The following is a 16,758-nucleotide window of genomic DNA, read 5'->3' as shown; positions in this document are numbered from 1 at the left end:
CGCAGAAGTAGGTTTTGGAAGACAGCTGGCAGCGCTGTGTAGAACCGAGTGAAGAGGTATTTTAAGTATTGAGCAATGTTCTGAGAGATTTCAAGGTCCTTCTAAGCAGGGAGTCTGTGACTCTGAAATGAAAGACTAGGGGCAAAAAAAAGGAAATGACTGCAATAATCCATGGGAAGGGAAAGGAAGAGATGATAGGTTTGTTTTGTTTTGTTTTAATGACTATTTGATTGACTCTCTCAAGATGAACTGGGACTGGGAGGTCGGTGGCCAAGTTGGCCACACCCTCTCTGTTTTACTGTCCTTGTTTGGTGGTGGGTCTCAGCCCTTTAACTTACTCCCCAGGCGGCAGAATGTGTGACCAATATGTAGACTGGCCCCGATTCTACAAAAACCAGCCATTTACTGCCTGGGCCTCAACAACAGACAGCTTAAAAGGCCAGAGGAGCCTTGAACAATCATGTACAACTTTGGAATCACGGGCACTAACTACTTTCAAGGTCACGAAGAGGAAGCAATTTAACTGCTCCCTCATCTTGAGAACCAAGGAAAGATTCTGAATTAAGAGGTCTCATAAGTTGACTAACCACACCCAAAGTGTGGGGATGTTTAACAATCAGGAAATTACTATTAAAAGCAAAGAAACCAAATTGAAAACCAGCTCTAAATGCTTATTTCCTATTAGAGACAGTCAAATGCACTGGCTTTTGTCTTTCTCAATCCAATTCCAGTTTTTTTGGCATAACTTTGGAGATTCCTTCTTGTAGGGAAAAAAATAAGATGGATATTGAAAATAATAAGCACAGGTTACAAGCAAGCCTATTAACTGAACAAAGTAATTATAGTAATTTCCCAAACACCTTTACTGTTGTGCTAAGATAACCGGTTTATATTTGTGACAAAAATGACCTTTCCCACATCTGTAAAGTTTAGTGATGTTCTACTCCGTAAATAAAGAAGGCGTGCATGTTACAGTTACACACCTGAAATTCAGTTCTGGTGTCTTTATATCTGACAAGTGAAACAGAGCAAGGAGCTACTATTATTGGATTCAACAGCAGCAAAAATATATATATATATATACTTCCATATATAGTGGTTGGACTTTTAATGCATTGAAAAAACACTTTGGGGAAGCTAACATTTAATAAGCCCCTACTGGGAGCCAGGGGCCAGCCTTTGGTGGCAGGGTTGAGGCAGAAGTGTAGAGTTGACAAGACACAGGCCTCATCCCAGAGCCATTCATAACCCGTGCTCCCATGCAGAAGGCACATCTTTCTACAGTTGTGCACAAAAAGTCATAGGGCAAGGTATAAGTGTTATAACAGAATTATCTTTACAATGTGCTATGAGAAGATGGCATGTTAAGAATGAGTTTACTCCGGGCTTCCCTGGTGGCGCAGTGGTTGAGAGTCTGCCAGCCGATGCAGGGGACACGGGTTCGTGCCCCGGTCCGGGAAGATCCCACATGCCGCGGAACGGCTGAGCCCGTGAGCCATGGCCGCTGAGCCTGCGTGTCCGGAGCCTGTGCTCTGCAACGGGAGAGGCCACAACAGTGAGAGGCCCGCGTACCGCAAAAAAAAAAAAAAAAAAAAAAAAAAAAAAAAAAAAAAGAGCTTACTCCCAACAGAGGTCATGGGAAACAAATTCGAAGAGTTTGGGAGAAAAGAGGAATGACATTTAGCTTGAACATTTAAATTTTAAAATGTTTGAAGCTACAAGCCTCAGAGATACAATTCATACTATAAACATGCTGTGCGTAGCTTTATATCAATCATAAATTAACCCAGGGAGCTCAGGTAACACCGTGCCAGCTGGCAGGTCAAAGTGCTCCCAGGTCTCACGTGATTTTCTTAGCTCATGTACATGCAAGTGGCAAAGCCTCTCCCAGGTCAATTCAGATTAGGAACCGGATACAAAAACTGCATAGTTGGTATGCTCCAAATTTGTCAAATGTATACAAAGACTGAGAAAGCAATATCCCCCAAATGTTAACCCTGGGTACCTCTGAGTGGTGGGGATACAGGTGATTTTTTAAAATCTCACATGTATTTTTTTGTATTTCTGTTTATATTGTAAATTTTATCAACGGATACACAATACTTATTATTGAGTCCATTTTCCTGATTATATATTTCTTGATTTATTATTACCATATAAATCAGTTTTCCTACCGCAAAAGTAGGACACATAACATATGTATACACACATTTTTAAAAGACAGCAATACAAAATCATAAGAAACAGAAAGCAAACTCCTATGCACTCCACCTTCCAAAATAACCTCTGTTAACATGTGGGTACATTTCCTGCCAGATGTTTGCTTTATGCATATGCAAGGTATATATATTACTTTCATAATCAGAAAACTATATAAATGCTAGATAAAGCAAAATAGGAAGATCCTTTTCTGCTTCTAACTCCCTTTAAACATAAATATCTCAGTGAAATAAGACATCAGTGATACTTGACTTTTTCCTTTTATTCATGAAACACAAGCACCAGGAAACACCTTAAGTGACTTGCAGTCTGTGGGTTTGGAGAGTGTCTTGGACAGGTGAGTACGACAAGCGGCTGTTACAGTGGTCAATTAAAAGGCACTTTTATGAGAAAAAAATACTTCGCCATGAGGGATTTCTCAGTGACCAACCCACTGGTCACTACCCTGCACGCGGTATGTGCTGCTGCTTTGCTGGTTAGTTCAATACAAGTTGCATCTCCGGGACGGTACATCACCACTGGAGAGGCTGCTGGGAGCCCAACTGCGGATGCCGCCTGCTGTGTCATGGAGTGTGTAAGTGGTTTCCCATCTGAGGTCTTAATTACGCTTTTCCAGTTACACATCCCGTGAAGGCAGAGTGATAGCATAGCAAAGCAGGTTCACTGCAACCACTATCCAGATATGGTGGCCCAAGGAGCCAAGGCACTTGGGCAAGGGAGAACGGAACAACAGCCCGCGACGGTAGCCACGTCCTGTTCCTGGAAAGTCACCATGGCAACATGCCAGGAGGATGAGGGATGGCTCCCTGCTTCCTGCCAAGTCAAGCACTGAGCAGGATGAGGGCCTGATCTTCTGGGCTGGTGAACACAAACCTCCTGGCGAAGGTCACGGTCTTCAAAGACAAAACGAGGCTGAGTCAGCAGTGAGAGAAATGAGTGTGGAAACTGGTCCCTATGTGGAGACGCTGACTTTCTGTCTGCAGGAAGACAAGGCCAGGAGGTGGGCCACTCCCAGAGAGCTGTGAGCTGCACCCAACAAGCCTGGTCTCAAGATGTCAATCTGCTTGCAAATTAGACTCACAGAGGCCATAGGACGAAGGGCCATGGCAGATGTGAGCAGTTGGGATGGTCATAGTGCCCTCTGCTTTTGTTCAAAACTAAGTGGGGGCTTGGGGGCAGTGATAACACAGCTGGATCACATTTGTTCACATGGCTGGGTCACCTCACTGGCCGTCAAATCTGTGAAGCCGCTTTCTCCTCACTTCTTCTTCTGGTGTGAAGCGGAACCCATAGGCCGGGGAGCTATTTCTGCGATGTCCTGTAGAGAGAAAGCACAAAATCAAGCACTGCCCATCCATTGTTCTGACATTTACAGGGCACTGCATCCTAGGATTCCCAAGGGGGAAAAAAAAAGATGGCTTGGGTGTCATCTTTATATTAGCATGAAACAGAAATGTAACAAGCATATTTCAATTTCAGATGTCAATACTACATTTCAACACAAAGTAAACATTTTTAGCAAGGTCCAGTCCATGAAACTAATTTGACTCATTTTGAAACTTCTTGACAATCCTCCCATTTCTATGTTCTTTTCCATCATGTTCCACAATTTGCATCATTTAATTTCCAAAATGTCTCAAGGGCTTACTTTATTTTTTTAATGCCCAGAAATAACTGTCACTGTCCGTAACATCCTCACCCAGTGTGCTCGTAGGTTTCTCCTGTTGGGCCCTTTTCCTCCCTCTAACCTGCTGCCTCCTGTACTTCCCCAGCTGGTGGGAATCACACCTGCCTGAAACTCACAAGCACCTACAGGGCATCACGGCCCATAGAGCAGGGGCTGTGTTACCATAATGACCAATATCTGGGCAGGCAGACAAAAATGCAGGCATAATATTTGAAGATCATATGAAGGACCATGGAAATCATTACTGAAAAGGGTTTCTCGGGGCTACAAACAGAACATATAATTTGCAGTGATACAAGCATTTCAATCACTGCATAAAAAGAAACACTCTTCCAAGCACTGTAGGGGGATAATAAAGGAATAACAGTAGACAGTCCTTGACCTCAAGGACCCAGAAACCTAAATCTAATGAAAGAGCTTCAATATCCTCCATGAGGCAGCCATGCAGGGCGTCACTGATGGATACACGCAAACAGTAGGTTCACGTCTAAGCATGCGGACCAGAAAGATTGCACCTTTCCCCTTCTGAGCCTCTGCTAACCTTGTAAACTCACTCTGAAAGGCCCACTCCCATCACCTCCCTCCCTCAGAAGTCCTACTCGTTTTCCAACGGCCCATCCAAATCGCACTGCCCTCTGGCCACCCCCAGTGGAAGAGCTCTCTCCCAAGTTCCTCAGCTTCCAGCACCTTCCTCTCGGCGGTCCTCATGCAACAGTCACCACATCCCACCAGACAGGGCAGCCACTGTGCATACCGCTGCTCTCTCCTACTGGAATCATAAGCTCTTAAATGGCAGGGAACATTTCTGACGCTTCTCTCTGCTCCCCAGTGCCTGGTACAGCCCCGCACACACAGAAGCTGTTCAAGAAACACATGGGCCTGACTCAGTGGCACATGCCTATGACTTCCAAAGGTATATGTTACGGCCAGACCACCACATTCAACGTTGCCCTCTGAGGTTCTGACACAACTGACTCTGGAAGCCCTGGCCTCGATGGGAAGGGTGGATGGGCAAGAGGGTCGGAGCCAGGAGGGAAAACAAGTGAACAGTTGACCCCTCCCGCTCTTGCTCCAAGCGTGGTACCTTGTCAGAGACGTTGACAGGTAATATATCGACATGGTGGTTGTTAAGACAATGATGAAAAGATGTTAGAGAAAGCAGTGTGAAACTAAGAGTCAGTTTGCTAAGCCACCACTAGAATTTCAGTTGTCAAAAGAAATTTCTAGAAAGGCAGTCAAAAGGAACCCCTTTTTACACTTTTTTCCCCACTGTGATAGAGACCCCAACACGTACCCATGTCTGATTCTCCTTTCCTTTTGAGATGTGAGGGAATTACCCCTGCTGGACCCCTTGTAACATTTCCTGACTAGCCCACCCAAAAGTGATCCAGGTGGGCCAAGCCCGGCACTCACTCCCGCTGGATAAACTCCACTTTGAGGTTTTTTGATAAGTGAAGTATATGTCGTTTTACGAACTTTCACTAAAGATGCTGTTCAAACGTGTAAGGCTTTTACCATAAAGATTTTATGAATACTGTAAGATTAAAAGCTTTACTGGATATGGTTTTCACCACATACATTTGTAAAGGAATTTCTCTCTGTTCAAAGTGGTAAACCCTTTGAAATTACAGAGAAACTCATGAATCCAGTTACCATCAGTTTATTGCTTAAAAGTGCTTTATACAATGAGATCCAACTCCTGCTTTCCTTTTAACGGTTGTTTTTAACAAATCCATTCTTAATTGCACTTATGAGCGCGGGCCAGTGTGTGACAGCCCATTCCAGCTGGGCAGGGAACCGGGAGGCCTGGCTGTGGGCGGAGTTAGAAGCAAGCTCAACGTGGCATCTTGACTCCAGGCCACAGGGCACGAGCCCATAGATGCTGAAAGATGCTCAGACTCCCAAAGGGAATCACAGTGTCCAAGAGGAAAAGCCTGTTCCATGAAGGGAAATGCAGGGAGGCATCAGAGGGGGCAGACTGTGAAGTTTCTGGGGGTTCAGCTCTCAAAATGGCCAGCCGGCACAAATGCTCTCTGGACCCATGCTCGGGGCACTTAAGGAGAACCACGGCTGAGCCAACAGAAGAAATGCCACGTGCTGAAGTAGAAAACTCACATCAAGAGAGGAACAATAATCACTCTTTGACAAGAGCCTTTTTTTTTTTTTTTTGCGGTACGCGGGCCTCTCACTGTTGTGGCCTCTCCCGTTGCGGAGCACAGGCTCCGGACGCGCAGGCTCAGCGGCCATGGCTCACGGGCCCAGCCGCTCCGCGGCATGTGGGATCCTCCCGGACTGGGGCACGAACCCGCGTCCCCTGCATCGGCAGGCGGACTCCCAACCACTGCGCCACCAGGGAAGCCCCACAAGAGCCTTTTAAGGTATCCAATTTGAATTAGCTTTTACTACCAATTTCATGATACCAATTTTACAGATGAAAAAAACTGAGGCTCAGGGAGTGTTGGGGACACACCTAAGGTCACAAAGCTAGCGTGAAGGGAAGCAAAAACTTGCACCTATAGGTCTTCTGGCTGCAGTTCCAGCTCTCCTCCTCCTCTCCCACAGCCCCGCACCGCCGATCCTACTAACACACGGAGCATATTATCACATCCCTTCGCTATGCCTTATCCTCCTGCCAGAACCCAGAGAGTCCCCTTCCTTCATGGATATGCGGGGAGCTCACTGTTATCTGAAAATAGAAAAAGGCTCAGATCCAGCCTAAGCTCTCAAAGCGATGGGGCTGCGCTGTCATCACAGATGTGACTACAAAGTTCCCGCACCGGGTCCCCTTAAATTCTACTGACTACTAGAGTGGTGTGGGTTTTTAGGACCCCTGGAAAGGCCTTGTGTGTAGCAACAAAACAACAATAATGACAATGCCTGATGTGGATGTTTTATGGGTATTTTAAATCCTTCAAACCCAGTGTTTCTGTTAACATCAAAGCCACCCGACTGTCTGCAGAATGACTTAACTGCTTCATTTCAGGCTTTGAACTGCATTCTTCTTGCTGGCAGGTAGTTTTCTTGGAAAGTTTTCAAGACTAAATTAACCTGTGATATGTTGAAGGCAGTTATGTATTTGAGGTCAGTCAGCCAACCCCACAACCCTGCTCGTCACATCTGAGCTCTGGGTCAGTGCCGCACTGGGGACCAGGCCTCCAGCTGCTCCTCTCCGTCTCAGCTAAGCTCTGTCTTCCCATTCTCCGCCTTTTCATTTATTTTTAAACCATTTCTACATTTTTCGCTTGTGTCACATGACCTATTATTTCTCTCCGTAGCCTCCAGGACCCTCTGCAGGCATTTCTCAAAGGGTCTAAGAAATGCGCTTTCCACATCTACCTATATTTATGAAGCACACAGAAAAGGACCTGGATGGGCCTCATCTAGACGGTAAAAGGAGAAGAGGTTCCCACGGGTATACTGGAAAAAGTGTTGGTAGGAAAATGGGAGATGCTTCCGGCCCTGCCTGGAACTAGAGAGGACACCCCAGGCAAGTCTTCATTCCGGCAGGCTCTGGTTGGTTCACTTGTCAGGGGACAGGGTGCAGAACAAGGTGGCTGCCAGGGTCCTTGCCGTGACTCTGGAGTCTGATGACTGGGATAAAATCCTGACTCTTCCACTTACAGCTACACATCCTTGAGCAAGTAGGTTACCTTCACGCGGCCTTACTTTCCTTATCTATAAAATGCAAATAGTAACAGTAGCTCCTTTGCCGGGCTGTTGAGAGAATAAGAGAGGATGCATATAAAATGCTTAGCTGAGTGCCAGCAGTGCAGTTAATGCCTGATGAGCATTGGATGTTAGGACTTCTAACCTCTAACATCACTGAGAATCATATGGGTTAAATGTCTACCTGTTAATATCACTGGCTAAAAGACAGATACCAAATAAAATGACCAAAGACTTCTTAAAAGATAGAGCCCAATTCTGTTTGAGGACCAGTTGGCAGTGTTTTGTACGAAGTGTGGAGTCACTACTTACTAAACGCTTGTCCTCTAAGAGACAGATGCGAAAAAAGTAATTCACAACCTCCACGTGCCAGCACACTTTTGTGACTTTCGGGCACTGGGAAAACTGGAGAGCCCAGCTGAGACCTCTTTTCTCCGCTGAGTTAAATCATGCATTGAACATTTACAGGTCTGGGTGAAACAGCCTTGCTCTGATGAACTTGGTACAGAACATTAGTATTTATGAGCCTTGCTTCTATGGTCCTGTAAATGGAGGTCAGCCCTCAATTTTACTCAAAGAAACAGTGAGCATGCTTCAAAGAACCTCAGGAGCAGTGCCCAGTTTAAGAAGATTTAGCTCAATTATAGCACCAGCAGTGAGATCATAAGATTTATTGATTTGTGGTTCTTGATGGAAAAATTTTCAGTTCTCTACCCTTATGTATAATGCAGTAACCTCTGCATTTTACATCTAAGGGAGGAGAAGCAATTTCATCCACATAAGAATTGCTAAAAAGAATGCCATGAGTTGATGGCCATTTTCCCTACTGTTCGCCATCCCTGTAAATAGAGATGTTTAATTTGCTGTATTCATAGATCCTGCCCGTGATCTGACGAGCCCTCTATGCCATTCAGTGAAATTATACTAAAGTGAAGTCTCAAGATGGCTTATCTTTCCCTTAAATTGGGGACCTATGGAGGCAATCACTTAAAAAAAATTTTTTTTTAAATCAAGAAACCTCTAAATATTCCTGTATTCTCTGAGATTGCTTTTGTCAAATGAGGGCAACAGCATGGGACCCATATTCTCTCTTTCAAAAATGTTACTTTATTAGAATTCCATGAATTCTAAAGCTTCCAAAATGTCTTTTGACAGGACAGTTGCTAAGTCATTTACTATGACCAAAAAGGCCTGGAAGGAACCCCAAGTCCAACAATTAGCAAGATATTCTTTTTTTTTTTTTTTTTTTTTTTTGGTGGTACACGGGCCTCTCACTGTTGTGGCCTCTCCCATTGCGGAGCACAGGCTCCGGATGCGCAGGCTCAGCAGCCATGGCTCACGGGCCCAGCCGCTCCGCGGCATGTGGGATCTTCCCGGACCGGGGCACAAACCCGTGTCCCCTGCATCGGCAGGCAGACTCTCAACCACTGTGCCACCAGGGAAGCCCAAGATATTCTTTTAAAGTACGAGGTGCCCAAGGACAATAGGAGCACTTTCCTTTTTGAGTCACTAATTATAATGATCTATCTATCCATCCGTCCATCGCTTTAAAAAGAGTTTGAAATTCACCTAAAAATCTCATAACTTTCATACAGATGGAAATTTCATTATGGTTTACAATAAAGGTAATATTTAGATGCGATTTGAGAGAGAAAAATTTACATCTACACTCCTCAACTGATCACATCAACAGCAGTGGGATTTCTTAGTTGTGAAACAGTATCTGGAATCCCCAAATGAGAAGCTCTGAATGGAAATCAACTCAGTTGCTACTTTCCCTGTTGTACTTTTCTCTCTGTTCTAGTTGGTTAATTTGGGGGACCGTTAATGGACACAACTGACTTCCAATCAACAGGCTTCATAATCAAGTTAAGTTGATAATTATAATCAACTTAATAATCCAGTTAGCAATTCAAGTAACCTAAAATATTGGGTCCACTCTGTTAGATCTAGAGGTTTTTTTTGCAATATAGAGAACACATGGTATGACCTCTAGAACAAAAAGAGAAAGTCCGGGGGGAGACAATAAATGTTTGCTGGGCAATTGCTACATGCTCACCCTACTTTACTCTCCCTTCCTTTTAAAAAGTGTACAACTTTATTAATTGCCATGTACTGAACATATGGGACCAACATCCAGACCAAAATACAGTATTTCCAGCACTCACAAGCCTCCATGGGCTCCCTTCCAGAAGTGGTCCACGGACTTCTTACAGCAGAGATTCATTTTGTCTATTTTTGTCCATAAATGGATTCATATAATATGTACCTTTTGTGAGTTGCTTCATGTTACATTAAGTTTGTGAGACTCACCATACTGCTGTATGTGGTTTCTATTCTACTTATCCTTCTGAGTAGAATTTCCTTGTCTGTTTTATAGAAAGAAGAATGGAGGCTTAAAGATTTCAAGGAACTTGCCAAGGCCACACAGCTGGTCAGGGACGGAGGCAAGAGTCACACCTAGATCCCTTTGTCCTCTGCTCCAGACATGCGGTGTGTTAGTTGTCTTCCTTAACCCCGAAACCAGAATCTGTAAACCCGAACAGTACTATTCCTTTAAACTTGATTTGGAAGCAGCATCTGTTTAAAAAGCAGCAGGAAATTTTACCTTCTGCTTTAGATAAGCTTCACTGCAAACAGTAAGATTTTCTGGATAACAAAGTGTCTAGAATTAGGATCTCCCTTGACAAGGTTTTAGCAAGAGGCCCACTTGCAAAAGTCAGCCTTGGTGATTAACTGTATCATGTATTTTCTAAACAGAGAACAGCTTATAAATTCTTACAGAAACAACTCTCAATGGGCTGGAGGGGCAGCAAAAAGAGAGGCTGAGGAGAAGAGGGTCTCCCATTAGGAAGCACTGTAACATGAAGCACATATTTCTTTAAACAAATAGATGCAGATTTTATCTATCTATCTATCTATCTATGGCTGTGTTGGGTCTTTGTTGCTGCGTGTGGGCTTCTCTTCGTGGTGGCTTCTCTGGTGGCAGACCACGGGCACTAGGCGCACAGGCTTCAGTAGTTGCAGCACATGGGCTCAGTAGTTGTGGCGCATGGGCTTAGTTGCTCCACGGCATGTGGGATCTTCCCGGAGCAGGGATGGAACCCGTGTCCCCTGCATTGGCAGGCGGATTTTTAACCACTGTGCCACCAGGGAAGTCCAGATGCAAATTTTAATACTAAAGGGATTTTCCATTTTTAAAAATCAATCTGTCTTAAATCCTTTCACAATTCTGTCACCACCATAACCCTTTATCAAGAGGGATTTAAAGGAGATTAGGAATGATTTTCAAGCACCTTTTATATATATTTAATGGCTTTAGGATGTTTCAAATTTTCTTTGATCTAAAACAGCATGCCTTTTGGCCAGCAATCTGAAGCCTCAGATGGAGTTTACCCAATCACATCAGCTGATTCTGGAAACTGAGAAGAGGTTGACTATCTCCTCTGGAGGAACAGCCTTCCCAGTTCCATATAATTTGGGACTGTACCTTTTTTTTTTTTTTTTAATTCAAAATCACCTACGGATATCTACTGGACAGATATAAGAAAATTCTTGGAAAACTAGATGCGGGGCTCCCTTTGCTTCCATATTCTCATTGCCTAGTACCCACGAGGGCCTACGTGCCTGGCTCGGACAGCAGAGAGAAACCAGACAAGGGCCCTGCCTGGAGGGAGAGATTTGAGAACATATTTTACAACAGAAAAAAGAAAACTGAAAGTAGAATGAGGAAGTCTTTTGTGGGCAGGGAGTTCTGATGGAAAACACACACACACACACACACACACACACACACACACACGAGTACAGACAATGCTAGAAAAAAGATGAAGACCCTTTGGACTATTAAAATCCCACACTCCTCTCTGAAGCTCCAGGGCCAATGTGCCTGACTTGCCCAGGACAGGCAGCTGCGGCCTGGGGCCTCTCCTGATGTTTCTGATAGAGATCCCATACCTGCCCGCAAACAGGGCCCTAGCAGGACGCCCCCCAGGGAGGGCTGCTGCCCTGTACCTCCCGCCTGGCCTGCATCTTTGTTGGACTTGGACCCTCCAACCTTAAAGGATTCCCGAGGTCCAAATGGCTACCTGCTCAAACCTCTGACCCCTCCGGCTCCTGGCCCTCTATCAGCTCTGAGCCTCTGATCGTCACCTCTTAGACAGAGGAGGCCTTCCACTGCCTTTTTATGGCCAGACTTCCTGATGATGTTAAGATGGGGCCATGGTGGCAGGGGCAGGGGAAGGACAAGCAGGATGGAACTTCTAGCGGTCTCCTCAGAGCCTGGATACCACCCCTCCTCTTGCTTCTTGATCATGGGGTTATCTTTGAGTAAGTTTTAATTTAATTTTTTATTTTTAGGAGAGGGAAGTGAGTAAGAGATTATTTAAACTATAATAAATTGAGCTCAAAGAGATGTAAAATTGCGTCTTCCCAAGACCCATTGGGTTCCAGCCCTGCTGCTTGCCACTTGCTATGGCATCATCATAAAAGAGTGGCTGAGGCTGAATTCTCCCCTTGCTGGCCTTTAGCAGCCCTGTCCCATGAGCATAGTTTCCATAGAACAGCAACAAACTAGCCGGTGAAGGCAGGAGTCGGAGCTAGGCGCCCAGTTTTCAGTAGCTCAAATGCAAGAGGTTTGGGCAAAGCCAGGAAGTCTTGGAGACTCTATGAACGGGACAGCTATCTGGTTTGCTGCTGTGATTCCTAAACTTTCATGTACACAATAATGGAGAACTTGTTAAAAACGCAGATTTACTAGATCCTACAGCCAGAGATTCTTACGCATCAACTGGTTGGAGAGCAGGAAGGTGCATTTTAATGAAAACCCACCCTGGCGGTGTTTCTGCTGCAGACAATGTATCAGCTCACTGAGAATCACTGGGGAAAAAGAACACATTTCGCTGGATGTGGGTTTGCATCTGCCTCCACGAGGACCTTGGACAAGGCACTTCTCCCTGGGCCTCGGGCTCCTCATCTGTGCAATGAGGGGTTCTGGACTAGAAATTTTAGACCTCCGCACAGACGTGCAAGATCCCGCAGCTGTTTGGTTCTCAGTGAGCCATCAGGGTTGGCTGGCCTAAGAAGGCAGAGTGCAGATGGGCCACACCAGCAACCTGCGTCCTCCACTGCCTGCAGTCTGGGCAGCTACTCTGCCTGCCCTGTCAGCCAGCCTGGCCGTGACTTCTGACAGCTAGGCTGAGAACTGGCCATGCTGTGCTTCTCGGCAACTTCCTCCAATTAATTTGGTCTAATTCAGTGTCCCTCGCCATGCGCCAATGTTTTAATTTTTAATAAACTTATTTTGGAATAATTTTAGATTTAAAGAAAGTGACAAAGGTAATACAGCCAAACATCTTACATTATCATGGTCTAGTTGTCAAAATCAACCACTTACAGGGATGGATGCGTTACTATTAATGAAATTCCAGACTCCACTTGGATTTCACCAGTTTTTCCACTAATTTCCCTTCTCTGTTCCCTTCTCTGTTTCACCAGCTTTTCCACTAATTTCCCAACTAAAGCCAATAGTCCATTTAGTTGTCAGGTCTCCTTAGTTTCTTCAGGTCTGTGGTGCTCTCTCAGTCTTTTCTTGTTTCCTGTGACCTTGACAATCTTGAGCAGCGCCAGCCTGTAGAATGTCCCTCAATTTGGCTTGTCTGATGCTTTTCCTCATCATTATTCTGGGGTTAAGGTTTTGGGAAGAAGACCACAGAGGAGAAGTGTCCTTCCCATCCGATCATACGATTTATCACTGGTGATGTAACCTTGAGCACTGGGCTACGGAGTGTTTGCCAGGTTCTTCCACTTTTAAAATTTTCTCATGAGCTCCAAGGGAATAAAGCTTTAACTCTCATCACCAAGAGTTACCAGGATAAACTGGAATAGGTAGAAGTGGGTACCTCAAGCAGGCTTTGTCACTTTCCCTGCCTGAGGATGAGCAGGATACAGTGGGGTCACCCCCGACCTTCACTGAATTCAGGTTCTCTAACACAGACGTTAGTGTATGAATCACCAGGAGAGCTCTTTGAGAGCTTCCAATTTGGCAGGCTTGGCATGGAGCCCAGGCTACCGAATTTTAATGAGTTCCCAGGTGATTCGGAGCTACACTAGCTTTTTAGAATCAGCTCAGATTTTTTTTTTTCAACTGAAAATATCCACCCTGGGTTTCATGCCAGTATTTATACTTGCCAGCAGGTGGAGCCAGAGGCTCATGACTCAATCCGCTGAAGAAAACTAGGACAAATTCCAGTCAACAAAGCATTCCGCACTGTAAGCAGAATTAGGGTTATTTTGAAACAGATGGGCTCTACAGAAGCCGTTGCACTGAATATTATGCAGTTGTTTATTGTCTAGATGGTCTGAAACCCGGGGACTATTTGCCAGCATCTAGCAGTTTCTGTGTGATGTCAGGTTTCTTCCAGAGCAGAGGAGACTGACAAGACCCTGGGAGACAGATGTGGTTATGGATATGGATGTGGATACAGATATTTTAACCAGCTCTGAACTCAGAATTTACTCCTGCTACGGTGCATACTGCCTTGCACAGCTGAGTGCATCTTCCTGGAATGATCAGGATCGCTTTAACTCCAAATCAGAAGAGTAGATACAATAGATACATTTGGATACACACATATCCAAATAGATACAATCTGTGATGATAAGACAAGGAATCCCGGATGCAATAATTCTAAAACTGCTTTACCTTAACCCTAATCGAAGCGGTTCTGTTTCCTGGTTTACACTTTTACCCACACGCCCACTTACACTTGCCCCTCTCCTGGGCTACCCCAGCTGACCTCAGCAGGGAGGAAGCAAGGGCAAGGAAGGCCAGCGAGCGCTCACCTTGACTGTGCCTGATGCACTGGTTCACAGTGGGCAGGACCAGGACTTACAAATGGAGTATTGTACGAGTCCTGGAAATCTGCCAAGGCCTCCAAGCACCAACGGTTCCTCCGTAGAGAATGTTTTCAATTCCTTAGCCTGTGATCCCAGGCACTCAGCGGCTGCTGTGCTGGTCAGCCCGGGATCAGAGAGGCCGTGAAGGCGTCTCTGAGGTGGGCAGCTTGGTGACGGGTGGTTCAGCAGATTCTGGCTGTCTCCGTGCTGGACAGACCCTCAGTCACCTGAGGGGCACACAGACGTACTTCCTGGTGGATGAGGTCCTGCTGTAAGCAGTGGGTTCGTAACTGCCTGGCACAGCGGCTCCCTCCCTCCAAGGGATAAAACGCCAGTTGATGGTGCCCCCTCTTTCACGAACGGGGGCAGGTCCCCCGCTCAGAAACAACACAATCCCCAACGTGCTTGCTCTTTGCCCACATTCTCAGACGGAGGCAGAGAGGAGCACTGTTGATGACATTTAGACCTGTTTCATTTTTTTTCTCACTCCCTTCAACTTGAGTTTCAAATCAGAGACAGCCCAATGGCCAGCTTTTTAAGCAACAGCCCAAGGTAATGTTTTCACTGACTTTTAAAATCATAGCCCATTTGGAATTAGCCCATATTTCCCACAGAAACCTCAATCTTCTGAAAATACCTTTTAACCTTTGGGCATAGAAAAATGTAAGTAAATATCATCCCAAGAAATCAAAGAATAAGAAAGAAAAAAGATGGAGGGTCAGGAGGAGAACTCTGGAAAGGGACAAAGAAACTTAGATGGGGAACTTCTGCCGAGACCAACCACTGAGGGGTCACGTCCAGGTCACACTGGACAACTGTTGCCAGTGACTGTTCCTCAGGAGAAACAAGGATGTAGAGCCTGGGAGGGAAGGGGTTTGGGACAGCTGAGCCTAGGCTTGGTGGCCGGACTGACTGGCAGCAAATAAAATGAGCCCCGTGACAGGCCCTACACTTACCCACTGCTTGCATGTCACCGTCCTGCGAAACACGTAGCATGTCAAAGCTCTAGAGACTAGATACTGGATCTAGAAGAGTAATTTCCAAACTTTCATGTGGGTGAGCACGGTAAGAGGCAGATTCTAGGTTCTAACTTGGGAGATCCCAGATCAATGGCTGTGGTGAGACCCAAGAATCTGCATTTTTCAGAAGCACCTCGAGTGAGTCTGATGCTCCCAGCCCCACTCTGAGAAACTTGGATCTGAGGGATGCCGTACCACATTCTGGGGTTTTGTTTGGTTGTAACTAACGATCAGCACCAGCACGGCATTTGGTTTTGTACACACAGGTCTTCTGTTACATCTTCCCTGAGCCAGAAGCTCTGGTGGTTTCCCAGGTTGTGCTGTGCTCAATCCTGGACGATGTGAATTCTAAAAGTAAGACACCAATGCCACACAGCTCTCCGGAAGATTCTATTAGTTATAACATGAGAGTGGACGAAACTGGCCACTCACCCAGTCGTAGGAGCAAAGCCACTCACCTCTGGATCCCAGGTGCCTGGGACCTGGTGGGCACGTCATAAATGTTTGGTGAATGAACAAAAAAACAACTAATATGCTATCAGGGCTGAGCAGAGAGGGGGCCAGGAACCAGGGGCCCAGGCCAGGCCAACGGGACTAGAGGACTGTGAGCGAGATGTGGGTAAATGGTGGCAAGTAGGGAATCTCAAGGTCCAAGAGTCTTGGCTTCTGGCCTCAGCCAACAACCAGCTTTCAAACCCTGAGACATAAGTGGGTGAGAACAGGTGACAGGAGGCTTCAGAATACAATTCAGTCTATTTGTTTCCTCTAACAAATGCATGAAGTTGGCCTGGGCTCTGGGGTTCCGTTACATTAGAGAACTTCAGTATCCAGAAGTAGGCCAAGATATGAGATGTGCTACGTACATCCATGTTGAATGCTGTAAACATTCAAATTATTTCTATTTTTCAGATATCATAAGCCTGACTGGTGCATAAGTACACATCAAGAGATACCGATATCAATGCATAATTATGAAAACAATCCCTGACCTAGGAAACTGTCCCTGAGATGTTGAGAAGCCAAGGAGAACGTCATGGTTCGAAGCTCTCACAAAAGCTGGAAGCTGCCGGCATGCTCCTCTCTCAGGTGGAAAGAGAGGAAGACGAACTATTCTGGGAAAAGCCTGCGATGAGAGTGCGTCACAGCTGGTCTCAAAGGTGCAGGAATGTCAGGGTGAAGGTGGGGCGGGCACCCCGAGAGCCACCAGCCCAACCCCACAAGGAAACAGCAATGCAAGGGCCTTGGCAGATACACTTGCTGGGTTTAAAA

General features: G+C 45.7%; 2 protein-coding genes across 5 annotated transcripts in view; one reads left to right on the top strand and one right to left on the bottom strand.

Annotated features, from left to right (window-relative positions):
• The window catches only part of COL4A4 (collagen type IV alpha 4 chain), a 130,187-nt gene extending 129,373 nt beyond the window's left edge, over positions 1-814 (top strand). Inside the window, exon 48 of the transcript XR_014016454.1 lies at positions 326-814. The gene's annotated coding sequence lies outside the window, so the exon portion shown is untranslated. The remainder of the gene's footprint in view (positions 1-325) is intronic.
• Positions 815-2,127: 1,313 nt separating this feature from the next.
• RHBDD1 (rhomboid domain containing 1) overlaps positions 2,128-16,758 on the bottom strand; it is a 118,544-nt gene continuing 103,913 nt past the window's right edge. For all 4 annotated transcript variants that reach the window (XM_081242708.1, XM_081242710.1, XM_081242711.1 and 1 more), the window contains one exon: positions 2,128-3,538. In XM_081242708.1, coding sequence (XP_081098834.1) covers positions 3,444-3,538 — 95 coding nt within the window. In that variant the 3' untranslated portion in view covers positions 2,128-3,443. The remainder of the gene's footprint in view (positions 3,539-16,758) is intronic.

Source organism: Mesoplodon bidens (genome assembly GCF_964165515.1).
Source record: "Mesoplodon bidens genome assembly, chromosome: 8".
Classification (NCBI taxonomy): Eukaryota; Metazoa; Chordata; class Mammalia; order Artiodactyla; family Ziphiidae; genus Mesoplodon; species Mesoplodon bidens.
Note: the sequence above shows the minus strand (reverse complement) of the source record. Positions and strands in the feature narration are given on the sequence as shown.